We start from the raw sequence: 23564 nt of genomic DNA, 5'->3' as shown, positions 1-23564 counted from the left end.
ATTAACACATATCATCATCCTTTTGTCTTCTTTTCTTAGGTCCAGCTGCTGATTGAGATCATCTGGCCTCTGTTTATCTTCCTCATCCTGATCTCTGTCCGAATTCATTATCCACCCTACGAGCAGCATGAATGTAAGCACACATTAAGACAGGGAGAGATATACACATTCATTTTTTATTTCACTCACATATATAACAAAATTAAACTTCATTGCTTTTTTTGTAGTATTAAAATACATAGTTGAATTAAGATGAATGAAACCTCAGACATTTTGTTCTAAGACATTGTCTTTATTCATCCAATATTTGTATCTAGTGATCAACTTGTTCGGAATTGTTTGCACTGTGTGGACCTTCCTGGAAAAGTTGGTTTCACAACGTTGACCATGTTTGACTCCAACAAATTATCATGGTCTAGACTAGAGCACAAACAAAAAAGGGCCTTTTAGCATTTCCAAGTCGCTTTATTCACTTGGGGAAGGAAAACATACAAATTACCTTCATTCTGTACATCTTAGAACATTTTATGCAGTTTCAAGCTTGTAACACAATTATAGATTACTGTTTTAGGATTAATGAAGTGTAGCTCTGTAATCGATAGTGTTTACATGTGACCGTTTTAGTATCCACTAAACAAGTTCCCTTATTTGGAACAAAATCATCGATATCTCATGACAGTGTATTACAAGTGTGTCCAATCCCATTAACCCAGTGAACTAAAGCCTCCTGACCCCCCTTTCATCCTCTACACTTATCTTTTCGACATAATAGCTCGTTAACCTCAGTAATGCAGCATTAGCAGTTAAGTTAGCTTATAAGTGTACAAACAATTGTAAAGATAATGTAAGTGCCGTAAAGGCAGTGGCAATGAGTGACACGTTATAGTTAGCCTAAGTTCAATGAGTTGGACATTTAGTAGTACGGGTAGTTTTATATGTTGGAGAGTAGTGGAAAAATGGAAGTGAATGGGACACTTAAAATGAAAGACTTTACCTGATTGGCAAGGATGAAAAATATCCTACTGGTTATCAGTTTTCTCCAGTGAGCCTTATTAGGTCTGTAAATGTAGATTTTTACTGAGATCCACACTTCAAAAACACATCATATAAATTGAATTATTTTCCTTTCCTTTCCAGGCCATTTCCCTAACAAGGCTATGCCCTCGGCGGGTACGTTGCCGTGGGTACAAGGCATCATCTGTAACGCCAACAACCCCTGCTTCCGTAATCCCACCCCAGGCGAGAGTCCCGGGGTGGTGGGAAACTTCAATGATTCTATGTGAGTACCGTGGCCCTGTGGCTGATTTATAGCTCAGGCAGTGCAATACTTTGAATAATCCAAAATATTCACGCAGTGCATTTTTGTATAATTTTGTATCTATATTATTCAATCTTTTAATCAATAGAGTGGCGAAGTCACGCCCATCTACTTCCGGTCCATGGGACCTTTTTTTCTGAAAAATTATGTATTGAAGTCAATGGAGAGAGAAAACGTATCTTTCGATCCCGTTTGAATTGTGCCATGAATTACACATATGATGTTTGTCAATCTTAACAAATAATTTCCATGTCAAAAAAGTCACAGTTTGTCGTAAAACTGTTGAAATATAAGACTATGAAAAATACGCAACTAGAAAGACTACAAATCCCAGAGTCGCGTAAGTGATGTCACAATTGTTTTCCTCCACTAAAATAGAGATAGCTAAGATAAGATAACTTTAACAAGATGCCTGTGTGCTTAGTACCAGGTTGTTATCATACCAGCAATGGGTCTTGCTCGTTCTTTCGCTTCCCGTCTGATGAAAGGACCAGGAGTGGCTGGATCAAGTTAGCTACCTAGCTAGTAGCAAGCACGTTAGTTAGCATTACAGCCGGCTTAGCCTTGTCATTTTTATTAGCCTTAACATAAAGTAACCCAAAATGTTAAACAGTAAGAGTAGTAGTCATATTTTGTGAACCCTTTGAAGAGTACTGTCACACCGGTGTGATCATTCTATAATACACCATTTAAGCCTGGGGGAGAAATGCTAACGCTAACGCTACATTAGCATCGGCGATCTTTTGTACTTCATGCTATCTGCACAAATGGTTGACATTAAACATTAAAACGACCAGGCAGTTCAGAGAGAATCAAAGGAAGGCAGGCAGCTTTGCATGACATTCTTCAGGACGTGTTTCATTGTGGTGATAGTGAGGGTAGTCAATCACTTTTTTGACAAGACAGTAGTGACGGCCATCTTGGTGACGTGTGTTGTTGTGCAAGAGATGTAGTTCATTGAGCGTTTCACACAAAAAAATGTGTTACTTCACAGTTTTACGACACATTCTTTTTTTTTTGACTTGCAAAATTATCTTTTAAATTGACAAACATCATATGTGTAATTCGTGGCACAATTCAAACGGGATCGAAAGATAATCTTTCTCTCTCCATTGACTTCAATACATCTTTTTTCCGAAATAAGGTCCCATGGAGGTTCACCGGAAGGGGAGGCACTTCGCCACTCTATATATGAATGTATAATGTGCCTTTAAAATAAATACTCAGGCTTTGAATTCTCGAGATGAAGATGTGTCTGATTTTGTCTCGTTCTGTAACATCCCCAGAATCTCCCGTTTGTTCACTGATGCCCAGAAAATCCTGCTCTACAGTCAGAAGGATAAAAGCTACGATGGCTACACGGGACTGCTAAGGGCTCTCAGAAAGATGCAGGAGAACACTGCTCGTAAGTACATACCTTTTGTTTTATTTATTTGTTACAGTTATTGAATGACGACCTCATTGATTACCAAGTCACCCACCCATTCACAATCAGTCATTTCTGCTGCCTGTATCATCATTCAAATGAGAGCTCCTACATGACCTCACATCCAGTCATGATTGGAGTCAGTGACTCACACCTATAGTTCCTTCACACATTGCTGATGTTAAAACTAAATGAAGTTACTGCTCAAGTTCCCCTCGCCGTGTAACAGCTGATTGAAGTCCTGTAAGGAACATCCTTATCACTGCCTGCCAGCCGCTGAGGCCCCTCTCCTTAAAGCCAGTGGGTGTAACTTCTCTTTTAATGAGTGAGCAGAGTGGTGGCACGAGACAGGAAATTGCACCACCCTGACAATCATTATAAAATCACTGCCCAGATCTGGTAGAACATGTCAAGTTGTTCTGACTGGAATGTGTCTGCTTCCTGTCATGACATTTAGCTATCTCTGCTCTCAGTTTAAACCTGAAAATGTAATCGTAATCTTACATTTTAATGCTAAGGTTTGCAAGTTTGTTTTACCATGACCATGGCAGCTCTGAGATTAAAAAGGACATCTTTCTAAAATAACATCTTGTTTATGACTTCACTGTGCTGAGTCGAAGTAACCTGCAAATGGCAAAGTGTTTTAAATCCTCACTTGAATAAAAGTCATACAATGCACTTTATCTTTGCTCCGTGTAAAAAAACGTTTTTAATTCAGCACCCATTACTCTGACATGGGAGGCATGATAAAAGCAATCTAGATTTGTTTAACATTCGATCTTGTGTGCAAAGACAAGCAGGAAAAAAAGGAAATGGAAAACATTAAGACAGTATAAAATGGAGGATACTTACACAGGACAGAGAACAATAACAGTAAACAGCAGTGACGTAAGTACTGTCCTCCGTTAATTGCTGTAGTGAAATGAGGGAGTCTAATTGGACGAGGTCCTTTTGTCTGTTCCATTAGTGTAGCTTTGATACTGCGATATTTCTCTGATACACAGTTAGATGCTATGAATAAAGGGGGTATTAGCCTGGTTTCACTCCGACCCTAATGTAAGGGTATATAGAGCAGAGTGTATTGTCAGACATTATGCAACGAAACAGAACAATCAAGGTTGTTGTTGTTGTGGCTACAGTCTGATTTACAAGCAGTTATATAAAGTCCCTACAGCAAAGCATGGCCTGAAAAAAGGACAGGGATTACAGAGCAAATGAGAAGAAATTCAGTTCTATAAAAAAAATGTATTGTAGAAAATCTCTACATTTGCATGTTAGGTTTATTGGATCTACAGATAGATTTTCATTGTTTCTAATAACTAAAGGTCATGCATTTTAACTGGATTTGTTTGGCTCTTTTTATTTTAACAGCACTGGTGCACTTCACCAAAATTGATTTTTAAATGCACTGCCTCATGCTCAATCGCATATGACACTGTGCATGTGCCTTTAATCCACGTGAGGGAATGCAACTGCAGAGGGATGTTATAGGAATAAGAGCAGGGATCAAAGAGTGTGGAGACCCACGTGTCGGTTAATAATTGAGCAACCGGCGGGGGTCAGCAAATGAGATTCACACTGACAGGGAAGGAGTGCCGTGAAGGGTCAGGGAGAGGGATGAGCTTTTTCCCGGAGGATAACTAGATAAATCACACAGCATACGCTCTGTCTGATGAGGACTGACGCATTCCTGCTTTAGGAGAGAAGACAGAATGACATGGCAGATAAATGAAAGAGAGAAAATCAACAGACATTTGAACATTTATTCAACATTTTTGAGACGAGAAAGGTGTTCTTTTTACCATGTAGATTGATCAGGCTTTTGTTCTTATCTGTGTACCATTCCTAGCAAAAGTGAAGCCTGAGTTGGATTCGCATACTAACCTTGCATTTGTAGGCTTTCACTTCCTTCATGTTTTATCTTGCTGACTCCATTTAATTTAAAGGCTCAATGTGTCTGAGCCTGATCTTTTAAAATGGACAGTGTTCCGCCTTGAATGATTGTAATACTGGAGAATTCATTACTTTCCTCGCCTTTAAATCAGCCCATGCATGTCTAGCCCAACCCTTACTTTAAGCTTTCCCTTTGTTTATCCAATCGTGTTAAAACCATATCCCACATTTAAAATATGTCCTTGAGGAGGTGAGAAATATAATCCCCTCACAGAAATGTCCTTTAGGACGTGTAAATCTCTGATGGCTCTCACAAACAAAGTCAGACATGCTCAGATACTATCCAACATGTTACTTATTTTCCTACATCAAAATAGTAATTTACATTCCACCTATTGCGCAGCTCTTTTGTGAGTTAATTTCATAGCAGTCAGAATTTCATTCATCCATCCACCTTTTCTTGCTCAAACTAGAAAAATCACCTGGCATTCAGGAATGCGCCTTAATGCTTGTTAGCATAGGTGCGCTATGCCACTATTATCAAATATGAAATAAACGAGGCAGCGACAGGAGCAAGCACAGACTTGTGTTGGTGGTAATTTTATGCACACCCTTTTACAGCAGGTCCTAACGTAGGAAAAACAAACACAAATAAGGATTGTTACTTTTTACGTTGCCACACTTCCAAAGACGTCTTTGCCCCTGATAACGGGGGGGGGGTAAACCACTTGGGCAGCGCAAGCAAAGACATACACTCACAGATAAGATAAAACACGTAGATTGACTACAGACACACAAGGTCCTTTGATGACTGCTGCTAGGCTTTCTATCAAGTCTGGTCTGTCCTCAAGGACCTTTGAATGCAATGCACCATGGGAGATATGACTTCCAACTGGGACACTGATTAGACCTTATTAGCACTCCCGTGTTGTTCACCCCTGAGAGTTGAGGTCACTCACATGCAATTAGATGCACAGGTACACAATAACACACACACACACAAAAAATGCACAGAGCAGGGACGGTAGGGATGTTTGTTTAACACACACTCACTTTAAATCACATAACACACTCTCTGGTGCACATATATGGAGGCAGAAAAAGAGCGTGACTTCCAAAAAGTGCACTCTGTACACACAGAAATACACTGTTCTCTCTCACTTCCTCCTTTGTGTGTGTGTGTGTGTGTGTGTGTGTGTGTGTCAATACAAAGTATCGCTTTAAAAAAAACAGTAAGACATAAAATCACATTGTACACACAGAAATACACTGTTCTCTCTCACTTCCTCCTTTGTGTGTGTGTGTGTGTGTGTGTGTGTGTGTGTGTGTGTGTGTGTGTGTGTGTGTGTGTGTGTGTGTGTGTGTGTGTGTGTGTGTGTGTGTGTCAATACAAAGTATCGCTTTAAAAAAAACAGTAAGACATAAAATCACATTGTCCTGTGGTATTGGTATTTTGACAAGCAATTTAAATTGTTTCGTTTATTAACGCTACAACATAGCGTTTCGTGAGGCAGTTGTCGTTGTTGGGTGAAAAGCAAACAGCCGTTTGCTGCGGAATAGAGCTCAGCGCGAGCAGGCTCCTGTGCGCGGGAGCACGCTCCTTCACTACAGACTTTCGCGGCACCTAACCATTCGCCAAAATGTTTTTAAAACCACCGGCCAAGCGCCTGGCAAAAAACAATCTTCAAATAAAAGAAAGTCACCGGAGGAGATATGAGAGTATGAGAAGAAGAGGGAGAGAAAGTTTCAGCGACACTGGCTTGATCGATGAAGTTGGCTTCAATATGATGCCAATATAAACAAGGTCTTTTGTCGGCTCTGTACATCAATGCCGACCTATGCTGACAAGTAAGTGAAGAGTAGAAAATATAAAGGTATATTCGCTATAGGGAAATGTCCCAGAAGTTTAGGATAATGAAGGTTCTAATCTATTACATAGCCATTACATTTCTAACTCCTGTTAATGACAGGAAGGCAAAAAGCGCATTATAAAAATAATAATACTCATAGCAGAAATGTCACCCTCCTTTTTTTCTTTTAACAATGACCACAATATAATAATTTTAATAAACCAAATATGAACAATTGAGGAAAATGAGGAAGAACTGATGATTCAAATGTTGTAGTTCAAGTAGTAATTTGAACAGACTAGTGGAGAGAAGTCATCAAACCCCAATAGGATAGGATAATATAATTCTTAGTTTTATGCATTAAGCCATGCTTAGTTTATCAGTTAGACAACACATAGAGACAGCAATGACAACTAGTGAGTGTTTGCAGAGAAATTGGTAAAGACTCAAACAAAGTGGGTGAAAGGTGAACACAGACTTTGAGGAAGAGAGCTAGAGAGGAACAGGAAAATTGGTAGGCAGAATGTGGACCAAAGTGGAGTGCCCTAAAGTAACCCCGCTGCATAAAATTCATAGCTGAGTATAAAAGGGAAGTGTGTGTTTGTGCCTGTGAGTGTGTTCTCAACCACACAGCTGACTCAGGCCAGTTTGAGAAATGGTTTGACGTCTTTGGAATGCAGCAAAAGTACAAAACGCTCTCAAAGTGCAGAGAGGACAGTGTGTTTCTTTGCTTGTGAAATTATCAGCATTCATATGTATAATTAGATTTGGAGTCATTTTGAGTTGAATTGGTGTGTTTTTGTATGTTCTCAGTTTGTATGTCATGGACCTCTTACACTGGGGTTTCCACTGTTTAAACAATGTCTGAAATATAAAAATGTTAAGAAGCATAATAAACAGTATCTAATTTTGTTGGTTTATTCCATCTTAACAATAGTAAGTCTCATGACCAAACATGTATAGACTGAGCCTTAGCTTATAACATCGACCCTTATATTATTATTTATACACATTTGATGTAATGTTATTGTACATCTCTCTGCCAACACTGCTGTGAATCCTGGTTTTAATAGCCACCAAATGAACCCTATCTTTGTGTTTCTTTTCTAGGTTTCAAGCTGAAGGACTTTTTGCAAGACAATGAGACCCTTTCCCACTTCCTTCACAACAACGCCTCCCTTCCTCGTTACGTGCTGAAGCAGATAGTGGAGGCTGACGTCAACCTGGAGAAGGTAGAATATATACCATTGAAAAGTTTAATAATAAAACCTCCTTCAGTAAATGATGATTTTTCCCTTTCACTAATGATTCCCATATTGCCCATAGCGGTCAAAAGTGCAGTATGTTTTGTGTGCAGCTATTTTGTTTTGTTCTTTTCACATAAGCTGATCATACTGTCCTGGACGTAGTACATGCATACATCCAATAACCTTGGCTTGACAACAGGATACTGTACTACTGCACAGCTAAGCCCTTAATGCCCTCCAGAATAATCACTGTGGGAGAGTTTGTAGTTGGTAACCAAAAGCCCCCCTATTTTTCTGTCTCTTCCTAACATGTATTCTCCCACAAAAAAGGAAATCATATTCTCTTTCTGACATCATTTTTCTTTTGAAGACTGAAAATTGATTATTTTTTTCTAGTTTATCCCCCACAAAGCTCTCCCATTTAAATCGATTAAACGTACATTGACAGATTCTGCTTCCTATAGAGCCCCCATAACAACAGCTCCCAGCCCGGCCCACCACATCATCCCTGCTTTGCAATTGGATGGCTCATGTCACATGACCACTGCTCTCCCAGCTTCCCTTCCCCCTAGTTCTGCTCACGTGCAGACACAGGCTCAAAAACAAACTCACGTTACACCATCGGATTCTCTTCTACTTTTTTCCCGGGCAACTATTGATCAAAGGAGATGACTCTCCATTAGTCTTCTATACGGTCACTATAGACATTCACTATAGTCACTTAAACATTATTTAAGGAGAAAATTGAGGAAAGCTAGTTAATGCTGTGCTTTTAGTTATATGCAATGAAGGTCATTTTGTCAATTGTCAAAACATCAATTAAGTGCACGAGACTAACACACAAAGATGGAAATCCCCCAAGGGAAATATTTGTTTTGAGTTCTTTTGAGACAATAAGTATGAGATTCCCACTCGTCCAAACTTGCTGCTTTAAGCCCTTGTGTTTTTTACAATGAAAATATTACCAGCTGTGGTGTGTGTACAATTGGCACAAAGCAGACTATTCATGGACATCTTGACATATCATAGTCACTCTGACAAAGACATAGTGTCCGAACATCTTGAGTCTTCTTCAGAGAAAACAGAGCCTCTGTCCAGTCCTTACATGCTCCAATGTCAAAGGAAAGAATTTTCTGTTACTACACCTGCATAGGTGAAGCTGTACTGCCTCTTCCAAATAATGGGTTGAATCATATTAACAAGATAAAGCATTTTCTTAAATGACACAGACGGTATCATCACCAGATACATAGCTGGTGGTAGAGTTTTATCTGGATAACTTTTATCGCCATAAAGTCCTTGGCAGGCCCCAGCTTTGAGATATATAACATTTTGTTCCCTCATCGTTGCTTGGCGATATCTTTCTGTGAGCTTCATTGTTTTGTTCTTAATGTCAGGTTTTAGGAATCTAACTATTCCGATACATAACGATCTTTAAAAATCCAGGACAAACCACAAAGGGTTCTCTTTGTTTTATCACAAACAGTGATACTCACCACATATGGAGATCAGTCTGTTGCTCCACTATGTTGTTACATTAGCATTTGTGCCAAAACTAAATACTGAATATATTTGATGGATTTTATATTTTGATACATTTCTCTCCACCTCTACTCTCTCATTGTATCTAGCACACATGTGATCATAATATTGTACTCTTTCTGAACCACTCTGCCTATTTTTCCCATCCAGGTGCTGACTAAAGGTTTTGGCTTCCATCTCAGAGACCTCTGTAACACAACGTCCCTGGAGGAATTTGTCCACATTGCTGATCACAACGTTTCCCGTCAGATTCAAGAAAGTATCTGCAATTCCACCAGCGATTGGCTTGACAAGGCCCAGAGCCACTTCCTGTCCAACTTGGACTTCTTCAAACCCATTCGGGTGAGTTTGTCCTTTGAGTCACACAGCGGAAATGTGTGGTTTAACAGTTCCGATAAAACGTTGTGCTTAGCTTGTTTCCTTTACTAGTTTTTCCCTCCAACTCTCCTCCGCCTGTTTCTTAACAAACAGCTGGCCCCTTTCCCGTAAAAACCCGTGACATAAATGTGAGTCACGATGGTGAGGGGGGGCAAGAGTTGGAGGAAACATTGTGTTCTGCTGTACTTATCTGTAGGGGGAGAAACAGACAAAGGAAGAGAGACAGGGTATCATTATCAAGTCAGCCATTCTCAGTAACCTAGAGGCTTTCGCTGATTGCTGAGCTGTTGAAGTGATTAAAGAGTTGCTCTCTTCTCTCCATATGATATGAGGATGAGATCATCTACTGGCAAACCTTTGACCTTTCACCCAAAAACACAATCCCCCCCTTTTCGAGAACTCAATGTCCAAAATGTTGATGCAATAATCACACGTGATAACATTGTGCAAAAAGTGGGAACAAGAACTTCTTGCATAACCCAAAATGTGCCCATAGTTGCTCTGCGTGTGGGTGTATGTTTGTGAGAAAAAGAGGGAGAGAAATTGTTAGGGAAAGAGAGAACAGGACCAGAGAGTGTGAGAGAGAGAGAGTGTGAGAGAGAGAGAGAGAGAGAGAGAGAGAGAGAGAGAGAGAGAGAGAGAGAGAGAGATAGCCGAGTTTAGGCATATAGATCACGTCTCTCGATCTGTGCCTCATCGAGGAGCGCTATCGCCTATATACGTCTCTCTCTAGCCGCTCTCTGGCATCTAGTATAGAACAGTAGAAAGCTGTATCTCTTCAGACTGCTGTCCTTTCTTCATCAGCACCTGTGCTTTGAGTGTCAGGCTTTTCAGCAGCTGACAGCTTAGTGTGATAGTCGACACACACACACGGACACACACGGACACACACACACACACGGACACGGACACACACACACTCAGTTTGACAGACGGGAACATGGGAGTTCACAGCTCTGCTGACCTGTTGTTCTTTCCTATTTCCCTCCTCTCCACACCTTTGACCCCGTTGTTCCCAGACTTTCTCTCTCATTCCTCTGTCACAACAACATTTAGTCACTTTCTCAATTGTATCTTTAGCTTTAAACTGAATAAATATTAATACTTTTTTTCAAATGGAAGTAAACATACATGTTAATACAAATATTCATGTTTAAAAACATAACTAACATATTAGAGATGATCAAGATCAAGACAATATGCACTCAACAAGTAACTGTCACCAATTATACTTTTTCTTCATAATACACATTCATTTTTAAACTGGTTGCATTTGTAATGTTCTACTGTTTCTAGATGTTTTGTTGTTAAGCAGAAAAGGTTTATAAGCTGCCATGGCTGCACATTAATTGATTGGTTTTTTTCAAGGATGTATTGATTGTTTGTACACACCAAATGTACTAAAATCCCTGCAACGTAGTAAAGATGCCCTCTCTCTCTTATAAGGATGTGAGGTCGGACCCTAAAGTGGTCCAGGAAGTCTCAGCAGCGACCGACAGTCTTCTGGAGAGCCTGGGAGCATTGGCCACGGAGGTACATACACCACGTTTACACACTGATAACACAACCCACTCATGTTATGACATTTAACATCAGGACTTCCGAAATATTTACTTCCAAAGTGCAATCTTCTGTAGAAATGTTTGCAAATCCAATCAATTTTTACCAAGAATAAGCTTTTGGTTAAGTCAACTTACTACACACAGGTCAATTGTGGTGATACAAACCGTGGCAGTTGGGTCAGGGTTGTATTGACGTATTGACACATCTGTATGCACTGTTTCATGGAGTCATGAAATATGTGTTTAACAGGTGGTTCTGATGAATAAGTGCATGGTGTAAACGAGAAGAAGAAAATTGTGTTTCTTAGGGGAATCAAGACAGACTGCCTCATCGTAAAAAATATTTTTTAGAACCGTTTCTTCACGGTTTCATGATAAAAACAACACCGACGCATACCGGCTTGGTTCTACCACAGTGGGCTGAGATTTTCTGTGGATACCATTCCTCTTTTTCTGAAGCTCCACCTCAGATTACCTATTTGAATGAAGACAATAGATAATACAGTCTAAAATGACATCATAAAAAGTCAGCAAAAGATCTTTCTCTCAGGCTTAAATAAGAACATGCTGTTCTTGTAGATGGTGGCACGAAAGCCTTACTCAGCCAACCACCAGGTGCCCGGTTTTTTACAAACACACACACAGTATAGGATTACAACACGCATCACATACACTCACATGCCGGACCTAAACTCATGTAACCCAGTTTGAGCTGCTGGAATGTAAAAGAGGGGGCTGCAGTCGCTGGTGTAAAAATGTGCACAACCCCCCCACCCCCTCCCTGCTCTCAGGCTGCTGAGTATGCAAAACATAAAGATCCAGCTGAGTGTGTGTGTGTGTGTGGGTGTGGGTGTGCATCCTGTCTATGCGGCTGTAATTACATCAATGAGCCTGCAGTCTTTTCTTCTGTTCTCAACCACTAACATGCAACATTCATCAATCTTTTTATCCCTTAAAATGTTTTGTTTTTATATACATACATAACATTTTAAGAAGGACACACGTTTAAAAGTGTTAACCAAAATACACTGCTTAGATTAAGACTGTTGGTACTTTAGGTGTGATATGTGAACAACAGATTATGGTGGTTTTCTTAGCAGGCTGATGGGTGAGGTAAGCGTCTGGCTGAAAGGAGAAAAACACTCATGTAACCGTCCTTACCAGTGATCATCATGAAGCCGTGTCTCAACCCTAGTTAGAGATAAAATAAATAAAAATAAAGCTCATTTTCACATAGACTTAAAAGAAAATGCTGATAGTGGAGAGAATTTGTTAAACATGCAACTTTGCATGCACTATGACAGACCTGTTTTGGGAATTTTAAGCATGTTTTTACAGTGTGAATGTCAAGGATAGGTTAGCTCAAGTGGCAGATTTCATTCTTTTTCTTCATTTACAGTCGTCAATGCTCTTGATTGATGTTTTTTAAAGGGTAATTTGTTGCGTCATTCTCCTAGACCTTTTCTCAGAAGTTTCTTTTTAGCTCAGAGAGCTGGCAGTGTGGTGATTTTAATTCCTAATAATCTGCACTCACTCATACTCAGACTTTACTCAGATGTATACAAAACCCTTTATTATGAGTTGTGGTAATGAAGGGAAAACATTTATTAAATGTCTCCCCTCATAAGCCTCACAAATGCATATTCTTTTGAATCATTAATTCTAATTTAAACCGACATGCTTCTCAGAAACATTAGTGGTATTTATCTTCTTTGTGTTGTTTTCTCTAAGTAGCTTAAGCGGTTGCTTGGCAAAGAGGTAGAGAGTGTGAGGATAAACTCCAGTAACCTCTCTGTTTCAAGACATTACCACCGTCATCACAGAAAAATCTACAACCAGATATAAATCGACCAGTCTCTAACTTCAACTGAACTTCTTGCATATATAAAGTGCATATGGTTTAAATACAAATATGTCATTTTAACTTCATCAGACCCCGAACATTTCCAATTAAATATTACGATTTTTGTATCGGTGCGAGGTCATTTTCTGAATTATTAATTAGATAGAGCAGGATTGGACTCCAGTAACCTACAGACAAACTAATCCTACTCTACAGATAACATGAGTCTTATAATATTCAGGTCACCCTGGTTAAGGTGTTAAATCTTTGCTTGGTAACAAATCATTAAGCATTGGCCTCTGAGCTGCTCTGATTCAAATAGCTGTGTGCTGGGGTGGAAATCTGAACTTTAGTAACCTCACACAGACTCAGCTACGACGAGGTAACTCTGAGACGATCCTGTTCTGCTGCCTGTCTGTGTGGGTGTGTGTGTCCTTGTTTGTGTGTTTTTCCTCTATTGTCACACAAGTTCATATTGGCATCATCTTTAAATGACTTCACACTCTTGCACACTGTCGTCAAACAAAAACATACTTCAGAGGATAATGTGTGTGTTAGAGCTACTGTAGCCTGTGGCTACGAAAAGATGAAGACACATATTTTGAAGTACATTATGTAACACACACCTTACTGGACCCAGTTCTTTGCATGTGACTGAGCAGGAAGTTCATGGTTTGTTATGGCTGCGGGCTCAGCTGCAACACAACCACATGCAGAACGATCTCAGCAGTGTTTTTTTGTTGTGAGTGTGTGTGTGTTGTGTGTTTGTGTGTCAGCGACCTGAGACCCAACAGTTCTCTCCGTCTCACTTTCGCTTTGTTGGAAAAGAGTGTTGAATATTTCGTCTACGGGCAGATTAAGAATGACCTGCAGTAGACTGGTCACAGTTGACAAGGAAAACATTGTTATTTGTATTCAAACAGCTATTCATGACGTGCCGTCAGTTAATGTGTTTGTGTGTGTGTTTGTATATGAGAGTGTTTCCTCAGTAAGAATCGTCAGTATAATAGCACTCTGCCTCGGGAGCCTGCGGAGGTTTGCTTGTTAGGAAAACGACCGATAGTAACCTCTCTTTGTTCTCTCGCCTTCTGCACTCATTTCCACCTCGTGCTCTACTGCAACAACCCATTTTCTTTCTTTCTTTCTTATTTTCCTTCTCTCTTTCTATCTTTCCTTCTTAATTTCTTTGTTGTCTCTGAGTTTCTTTCACTTATCTCTGACCTCCTCACATATTCACCTCAGGAAAAGGTGTGATTTCCTAAGCCTCCATCCCTCACACTCTCAGAGCTCAAGCTTATTTGAAGTCCAAGTCGCCTCCTGCGGTTCACACTTAGGAAACAAAAGCTCCCCTCTTCGTCTGCCCTTTCTTTGTTTTGCTCACACGGAAAACACAAAACCCCTCCTTTCAGTGCTTGCCGATCACGAGGAAGTGACATAATTGAATCAGGAGTTGACCAGTTTGCAGACATGAACAGGGAACTTGTGGTGACTTGTCTGATGACCTGCAGCAACCCCTTTGTGAACCACACTTAAAGTCAGTGAGACTTCAGGCTGAAACACCATTTCAGCCTGAAGTCTCACTGACTTTAAGCTGATGTCGATAGTCGATCAAGAGCAGTTTCTCTGTGGACTTTCTGTGGACCTTTAAAATGACCGACTATAATAGGACTGTTAAAAGTAGCTGAGAAGCAAGTATTTCATAATATGATAATACAATACTGTGCTGCCCCTAAGCCTTCAGCATTTAGAATGTAAACTTATTAACGCTAGTGAATACAGGACAAAACTTCCTAAATAAACTCAGTGAACCTTCATCTTAGTTGTTTTTATTAAAAAAACGGTCTGATATCATTTAATTAACACGCTCAATTACATGATATAAGCTGTCTGACCTTTCCTGTAAAGAGACATACAACCCCCAACCACACACACACACACCACACACACACACACACACACACACACACACACACACACACACACACACACACACACACACACACACACACACACACACACACACACACACACAGGGGGAGGGAAAGAGAGATAGGACTGGGCACAGCAGTTACATTTATCTGAGTCAGGCAGACGGCTAAGTGCTAAGTGTCTCCACCCCACTGTGCAGCACTCACATGTCTAGAATACCACTCAGAGTGCAGTTGATAAGCATTACTAACTTCAAACCTGCAGCATCAAAACCAACTGGTTCATATATCCTGTCTGTTGTGAAAGGGGATAGCTTTTCAAATGTACATGTAGACATATCCATTTCACTTTCCTTAGCTACAGTAAATGAGACATGTGAGACACCCTGAAGGAGAAACATGAGCACAGCAGGTTTAAACACAGATGAAGTGGTAGATCAGTCGTATGTGGCATGCAGTAGATTCCACAAATAAAAGAACATTAAAGTGAGACCGTGTTCAGATTGAAGCTGATGTCATGTGATCTTTTCAAAGACATGGATCTCTATATTTCAGAATCAGAATACCTTTATTAGTCCCTCAGAGGGGAAATGTACATTGTTAATGCAGAAAAGAGCCAAAGACAGCTTAATGTTACTAAAGCATGCATAAACAATATTAAAGATACAAAAAATTATAATAAAGAAAGTTACACATTTTACAAAATACACATACACAGTTCTGAGGATTTGGCAGCCAGGTATATATTGCACAGTTTTTAACGGCATATATATATATATATATTGCACAGATATTTCCCAGACTTAGATCATTTTTTCATTAGATCAAGGCACTTTCTGCCACACATCCATTAGAATATCAGATTGTATGATGTTTAAATTCAATTTGTTCTCATCTGAGTTGAGCTTTACGGGTCTGGTAGATGTCTCTCTGTGTATTTGTATCCCCTAGCCTGTCAACAGTTGGAATTGATATGTTTATCGTCATGCTTAAATTTCTGTTTGTGTCTCTCCGTCCAGCTTGCCAGTATGAAGAGTTGGAAGGACATGCGTAAGGAGATCTTGTATCTAACTGTGAACGCCACAGGATCTCCAAACCAGATGTACCAGGCCGTGTCACGTATCGTCTGCGGACACCCCGAGGGAGGCGGCCTCAAAATCAAGTCTCTCAACTGGTATGAAGACAACAACTACAAGGCCCTGTTCGGAAACCATGGCAACGACAGTGACAGTGACCACCCCTCATCTTACGACAACACTTCAAGTAAGTCTGAAGCACCTAAAACGCAAATGTCATGCTTTTTGATATGGTTCCTTGCCAATAATTTCCCGTATGAGATAAACCAAGACTCAAATTGTCTCTGTTTTTATTTTCCAGCTCCCTATTGTAACAACATGATGCGTAGCCTGGAGTCCAGCCCCATTTCAAGGATGATCTGGAGAGCTCTGAAGCCTCTGCTCATGGGGAAGATCCTGTACACCCCAGATACTCCGGCCACACAGAGAATCATCCACGAGGTACAAAAGGCCCCTCTCATCTTTGAAAAGCCCCCATCAGAATAATGAATTAAGCCTCATTGAACGAGACTGAACGCATCTCTTTGTGTTCCAGGTTAATAAGACCTTCCAGGAACTCGGCCTGCTGAGGGACCTCGGAGGGATGTGGGAGGAGATGAGGCCCAAAGTGTGGAATTTCATGGAAAATGGAGAGGAAATTGATATGGTCAGGGTAAGTGAGATGCCCCGCCAACACACACGTACTCACATCAAGGCTGCGTCTTCCTGTTTACATGAGGGGGTTTAAAGACGGTAAACTGTGCGTCTTTGTTACCCAAATAAGGAAAGAAAGGTGCAAGCAGCTTCTGAAGTTTCTGTAGATGTCACCACCCAAACTAACAGAATATCTGACCCTTAATGTCACAAAATCATATGACTCCTTATGTGGGTTCACAAGGAGGAACTGGGAGAGTAGGACAAAGGCCAAGAAAAGTAAACTGTTCATACTCGCTGGTGTCTTTTGGGTAAATGCAAGATCAACAAAGCATAGAGGCATTGACAGCGTGGTATTAAAATACGATCCTGGCAGCAGTGTGAAGCCATAAAGCAGAACAATTCTTGCCCTCATTTAAACCTTTTGTTGATTCTCTGATCAAATCACAAGGGAAATATTGTACAAAGGGTTAGATTTCTTGCACAGAGAATAGATTAATGGGAATAAAATGACAGTCACTCTAACAGAAGGAGCCATTGAATGTCATATTGTTAAGATTGAAGTATTTTTTTAATGGTATATAGTTCATGCATGGCCCTCCTGCTGGCATCAAATGTGTTTTGTTTTTTTGCCAAAACGTAATTACATAAGCACCACTTCCACCTAGTGGCCAAAGGTGATACTGTGAAATAACTTTACAATGAAGAATGTTCCGGAGACCATTTACCGTGTAAAAAGAGTCCTTGCTGTTTTGAAATAGGGCTTGATACAGTTTTGTATTGGATCTGATAAGATGGCTCTCTCTGGTGTTTCTCAGCCTGTTTGTGTCATGACATAGTTTTAAATCTCGTGGGAAAAGGAAAACGGGTGTGAAGATAGACATAATAAACTTGAGAAAGCCTTGAACAGGGTTTCAGGAGATTTAAGACAGTGAAATAGGTCACAAGCCACACAAACAGACAGGAAGACTTTGAGCCATCTGTAAATGTTTATCTGTATCTGCTTTAACATTTGTAATATATACTTATAACAGGTCTCTTGACATTAAACTCTCTATAATAAACCATAATAACCTTCCTTTTTGCAGACGCTGCTCCAGAATAGCGCCAGTGCCGCATTCCTTAACAACCAGCTCAGTGGGACTGAGTGGCGTGTGTCAGATTTGTCCGCCTTCCTGTCGAAAGTCTCAGAAGACAAAAGACCTGCAGGATCCACCTACACTTGGAGAAACGTCTTCAACGAAACCGACCAGGCCATTCTGACCATCTCACGCTTCATGGAGGTTAGTTCAGGATGCATCACACCATATCTGTTTTTCCAGGAAATATATTCAGTGCATAAAGTTCCATATCAGTTTTGGCTTTAAGGGCAAGAATACAAAGAAGAGTATGTATAACATTTTAAATGCAGACGTGTGAAATAATATTCCGACATAGCTTAATCCTTAAGGGGGTTTAGGGGCATGGCCAATAAATCCATAATTGTACGTGTTTCAAGGTTTGTCTGTAAACAGCTGTAATCGAGTTTCTTCCATTTAGGTCAAGCTGCAAAGAAAACCTAAAGGGGAAAAATAGGTTATATGCTAATTGTCCAAATAGGTCATCACACTAAAGAATCTTCCAGTATCTTCAATTTTTTTAAATGCACTTTAAAAGGCATTAAGCTCCAGGCAGGACTATTAAAAGCCTTGAAATCAAATGTTCTTTCCACTTCCACTTCCTGTAATCATTGCTCTGCTGAGACTGTCTCTGCGCTTCGGGAAAATATGCCAGAGCCGAGCCTTAGCGATAAACAACTACCTTCAACTCCTGCCAAATGTTAATCAATATCAGTGCCCTGTTGAGTTGTCTTGCCTATCTGTGTCAGGGAATTTGACCATTCTTAAATGCATATTGAATACATTTTATAACATTAGATTATATACATAAATAATAATATCAAATGAGCAAATGTTAAACCATAACTTAATGGCAACAACTTAGAACACAGAATTGAATAATAATGACATTTCTTAGACTGTAAAAATATCTGCAAACAACTCAACTGACCTACTGACTGTCTCACCCTTTAAGGAGGTCATATCATGTGTGTAAACTGAAATTCCTCACAACCAAAACTATGTCAAGGCCATACACGACCATAAAAAGCTGTCATGCCTTTAGCATTAGGAGTGCCTGTGCTGTATTTCCATCATGCCTTCTGAACTCGTTGGCCTCTCACAGTATGTTGCGAGGAAGTGCAAGTCAGCTTATGTAAGCATGCGAGAGGTTTATCTGCAGGAGGTCTCATAAAATCAGCTCAACAACTCTGGGGTGGTTACTCAGTGTTCAGGCACATGAGTTTGTGTAATAGGGTATTGAGTTCATAGTCATTATCAGCCTCTGAACACACTCTGAGGAAAGCATGGGAATGTGTGAGCAGGAATTTCAGTAATTTGTGTTAAAAATAAGATAGTATATCGGCATACGACCTATATCCCTGACATTCAGCTTTTGATTAGATAAAGCTTGAGATTGTTCTTCTTCTGTCCCTCTGAAAAACAATGTCATTACATGTTTTGTTTTCTTTGTCCATCCCTCCAAACGCCATTTAAAGTCTTCATACACTTTCTGGAAATGCTTCTCTGAGTAAAATGTGCCCTCTCTTTTCCTTTCAGTGTGTGAACCTGGACAAGCTGGAGCCAGTAGCCAATGAGGAGCGACTGGTCAACAAGTCCATGGGTCTTCTGCACAACCAGAAGTTCTGGGCTGGAATCGTGTTTCCTGACATCGCCCATGGCAACAGCACTGAACTGCCTCCCAACGTCAACTACAAGATCCGCATGGACATCGATAATGTGGAGAGGACCAACAAGATCAAGGATGGGTAAGAAGCTACTTCTGAATGTTATTCTATTGCAGAGCCATTGCAAATTCTTCTCCACTTGTTTTTATGAAGTGACTGACTGTAATCTTGATTTGCAGTTATTGGGACCCCGGTCCCAGGGCAGACCCCTTCGAGGACCTTCGTTACATCTGGGGCGGATTTTCTTACCTGCAGGACGTCATCGAGCAGGGAATCATCCGAGCCATCACTGGCACAAAAGAGAAGACAGGAATCTACATCCAGCAAATGCCCTACCCCTGCTTTGTTGATGACATGTAAGGGACCACAGTGCAAAGCAAGAGACTAATTGCAATTTTCACTGTATAAGTATCAAAAACACGTGTGACCAATTTTCCCTCTTTTTCAGGTTCCTGAGGGTGATGAGTCGGTCCATGCCTCTCTTCATGACCCTGGCGTGGATGTACTCTGTGGCCATCATCATCAAGGGCGTCGTATATGAGAAGGAGGCCCGCCTCAAAGAGACCATGAGGATCATGGGACTGAATAACGGAACCCTGTGGCTGAGCTGGTTCATCAGCAGTTTGATCCCACTTCTGATCAGCGCCGGCTTGTTGGTGGTGTTATTGAAGGTAAGTCTTATCCCAGACACTCACAGATACATGTCAGCACTGATCATGGCTGATGTTTAACATTTTAGATGATATTCACTCTGTTTCCCTTGATCCCTATTTCCAATATCTGAACATGTTGAAAACAAGCTGCTGTAAGGTGGAAACTTTATAAACCTTTATTTTTCCATTTCTTTCAGATGGGCAACCTGCTGCCTTACAGTGACCCAGGCGTAGTGTTTATTTTCCTGGCATCCTTCGGCATTGTTACCATCATGCAGTGTTTCCTCATCAGCACTCTCTTCTCTCGCGCCAACCTGGCAGCCGCCTGCGGTGGCATCATCTACTTCACCCTCTACCTGCCCTACGTGCTGTGTGTCGCCTGGCAGGACTACGTGGGCTTTGGAGCAAAACTCATTGTGGTGTGTGGAAGAATAATATAAATATGTACATTATTACAGGAAGTATTTTGTGTTGAGTGTTGCATTTTCCTCTCATCTAAACTCTGGCTCCTCTGTTGTTCTCACAGAGTCTGCTCTCTCCTGTGGCGTTCGGTTTTGGCTGTGAGTACTTCGCCCTGTTTGAGGAGCAAGGGGTGGGCATCCAGTGGTCCAACTTGCTGGCCAGCCCCCTGGAGGACGACAGCTACAACCTGACCACCTCCATCTCCCTCATGCTGTTTGATGCTGTGCTCTACGGAATAATGACCTGGTACTTTGAAGCTGTGTTCCCTGGTGAGTCATGGATATGGTTTACAACTTTGGTATTTGTTCCTGTAAAGAGCTAAATCAACAATGCGCAGTTAAATAATTAGGGTTCTTTCGGTGGACTGCACTAAATAACTAACCATTTCATTCTCTTCCAGGTCAGTATGGGATCCCCAGGCCGTGGTATTTCCCTTTCACTAAGTCGTACTGGTGTGGAGAGAAAGAAAACCCCAACATCTCCACCCCTCTGTCAAAGAAGGGCAACGCTGAAGGTACAAATCATTATCCTTACAATTAATTGCATTTCTGTTTAAGGATTCATTTCCAGATATAAAACCACTGGTGAAATATTGTCTTAAGTTTAAAGAACAGATACATGATCCCTTCTTTAATGTGTATTTTCAAACATAAGCTCACCTCATGGCTAATATACCGTTGTCCTTTTCTTTATTTTTATCCAGTTTGTATTGAGGAAGAACCAAGCCACATCGAGCCAGGTGTTTACATCGAGAATCTGGTGAAGGTGTACAGCCATGGAAACAAGCTGGCTGTAGACGGGCTGTCCCTGAGGTTCTATAAGGGACAGATTACCTCCTTCCTCGGACACAATGGAGCTGGCAAGACCACCATTATGTAAGATAATACACAGATTATCCGCTGTACAATTACATTACTCTAAGCAAATGATGGTAATTGACTGTTATGTTCCTACCTGTTTTCCGATAGGTCAATCCTCACAGGGTTGTTTCCACCCACATCTGGCACCGCCTATATCCACGGGAAGGACATCCGCAGCGAACTCAGCACCATCAGGCAGAATCTGGGCGTCTGTCCGCAGCACAACGTACTTTTCAGCATGTACGTATACACAGCATCAAGAAGTCTTTGCACAGTAAAGTTGCTTTTTTTGTGCTAATTGTGCGATTTCTTGCTGTTTTGTTATTCAGGCTGACAGTCGAGGAACACATCTGGTTCTACGGCCGTCTGAAGGGGCTGTCCGAGGAAAAGGTGAAGGCAGAGATGGAACAGATTGTGAACGATGTCGGACTGCCTCACAAACGAAACGCTCGCACCCACACCCTGTCTGGTCAGTCTCATCACTAATTTATTTTCTTTTAGTCATCTCACAAGTCATATAAGACAGGTTTTACATTAGATAGTCCTTTTTAAAGATGTCATTCTGACTTTTTCATCGTGTTGTTTTTGCAGGAGGGATGCAGAGGAAGCTTTCAGTGGCCCTGGCTTTTGTTGGGGGTTCAAAAGTGGTGATCCTGGATGAACCTACTGCTGGAGTCGATCCCTACGCACGCAGGGGCATCTGGGACCTGCTGCTCAAATACAGACAAGGTAAACTAACCTGAATTTGGTGCTTACTCAGTAACAGTCATTCTTTCCAACAACTTCTGAAAGGACTACTGTTTTACAAACTACATTTTCCACTGTGTTCCTCCCTCAGGCCGCACCATCATCCTCTCCACCCATCACATGGACGAAGCTGACATCCTGGGTGATCGCATCGCCATCATCTCCCACGGCAAGCTGTGCTGCGTAGGCTCCTCCCTCTTCCTGAAGACCCAGCTGGGCACGGGCTACTACCTGACCCTGGTCAAGAGAGACTACGACCTGGCGCTTCAGTCCTGCAGGAACTCTGCCAGCACCGTGTCCTACATCAAGAAGGCCGAGAAGGTAAGAAAGATTGCTCGGGAGAACCTGTGTTTTAAAAAAAAAAAGATACACAAGAAGCTGTCTCATTTCCATTGTTTAAGTACAATTTACTTAGACCTTTTTGTCTTTGGTTAAGGAGGACAGCGTATCAGAAAGCAGTTCAGATGCTGGTCTGGGCAGCGAACCGGAGAGTGAAACCACCACTATTGGTAAGAACTGACAAAATGGCGGTTTATTCCTAAGGCATATAGTATGTTAATCTTATCATTTCCCCTCACAAACATCTCACTCTTTTCTGCTAATTTCTTCCCTACAGATGTGTCGCTTATCTCCAACCTGATATTCAAACATGTCAAAGAGGCTCGCCTGGTTGAGGACCTTGGCCACGAAATCACCTACGTCTTGCCCTACGAATCTGCTAAAGACGGAGCCTTTGTCGAGCTTTTCCACGAGCTGGATGACAGACTCACCGACCTTGGAATATCCAGCTATGGAATATCTGATACCACCCTGGAAGAGGTGAGAAGCAGTGAAGAGCTCTCAGTTTGCTGAATTAAACTTAGAGCAGTTATATACTTTGTCTAGATGGAATTTCTCTGTTCTTCTGATGTTCTAATTGTGTTTATTTCCACTATGCAGATTTTCTTGAAAGTTGCTGAGGACAGTGGAGTGGATGCTGTTGAGCTTTCAGGTAAGATTTGTGTTGCATTTGCCAGATTTACAGCATGCACACTCCTAATATCTCCATATTGTTATATTAACATGTTGACCCTCATGTGATTTCAGATGGAGTCGTTCCAACCAGGACTCGTCGCCATCATGCATTCGGAGACCACCAGAGCTGCCTGAAGCCCTTCACTGAAGACGACTTTGATTTCAATGACTCTGAAGGTAGGCCTTCACTACCCAGGGTTCAATTCAATGGTAGCAAAAATCTTATTGTTAACAGAAAAATATTTTTACACATTTTTGAATTTGCAGTAAAATTGCAATCTTAAATATTCTGTGGTTACTGACTTATTTGAAATATTACAAAATCAGGTCACAAGACAAGTTGGTTA

General features: G+C 41.0%; 1 protein-coding gene across 5 annotated transcripts in view; it reads left to right on the top strand.

Moving 5' to 3' along the window:
- LOC117474799 (phospholipid-transporting ATPase ABCA1-like) overlaps positions 1-23564 on the top strand; it is a 38362-nt gene that overhangs the window by 5758 nt on the left and 9040 nt on the right. For 2 of the 5 annotated variants that reach the window (XM_034120804.1, XM_034120805.1), the window contains exons 3-27: positions 40-133; positions 1138-1279; positions 2605-2723; positions 7598-7719; positions 9427-9618; positions 11101-11187; positions 16007-16250; positions 16365-16504; positions 16599-16715; positions 17785-17979; positions 19354-19562; positions 19661-19837; positions 19930-20152; positions 20332-20553; positions 20661-20865; positions 20997-21110; positions 21300-21471; positions 21565-21696; positions 21786-21925; positions 22048-22185; positions 22295-22524; positions 22640-22712; positions 22820-23022; positions 23143-23194; positions 23290-23427. In XM_034120804.1, coding sequence (XP_033976695.1) covers positions 40-133; positions 1138-1279; positions 2605-2723; positions 7598-7719; positions 9427-9618; positions 11101-11187; positions 16007-16250; positions 16365-16504; positions 16599-16715; positions 17785-17979; positions 19354-19562; positions 19661-19837; positions 19930-20152; positions 20332-20553; positions 20661-20865; positions 20997-21110; positions 21300-21471; positions 21565-21696; positions 21786-21925; positions 22048-22185; positions 22295-22524; positions 22640-22712; positions 22820-23022; positions 23143-23194; positions 23290-23427 — 3880 coding nt within the window. The remainder of the gene's footprint in view (positions 1-39; positions 134-1137; positions 1280-2604; positions 2724-7597; positions 7720-9426; positions 9619-11100; positions 11188-16006; positions 16251-16364; positions 16505-16598; positions 16716-17784; positions 17980-19353; positions 19563-19660; positions 19838-19929; positions 20153-20331; positions 20554-20660; positions 20866-20996; positions 21111-21299; positions 21472-21564; positions 21697-21785; positions 21926-22047; positions 22186-22294; positions 22525-22639; positions 22713-22819; positions 23023-23142; positions 23195-23289; positions 23428-23564) is intronic. The other 3 variants (XM_034120808.1, XM_034120806.1, XM_034120807.1) reach the window with 3 other exon arrangements.

Source organism: Trematomus bernacchii, unplaced genomic scaffold (genome assembly GCF_902827165.1).
Source record: "Trematomus bernacchii unplaced genomic scaffold, fTreBer1.1, whole genome shotgun sequence".
In the NCBI taxonomy this organism is placed as follows: Eukaryota; Metazoa; Chordata; class Actinopteri; order Perciformes; family Nototheniidae; genus Trematomus; species Trematomus bernacchii.
The sequence above is the reverse complement of the archived record's forward strand: the minus strand, read 5'-3'. Positions and strand labels throughout refer to the sequence as shown.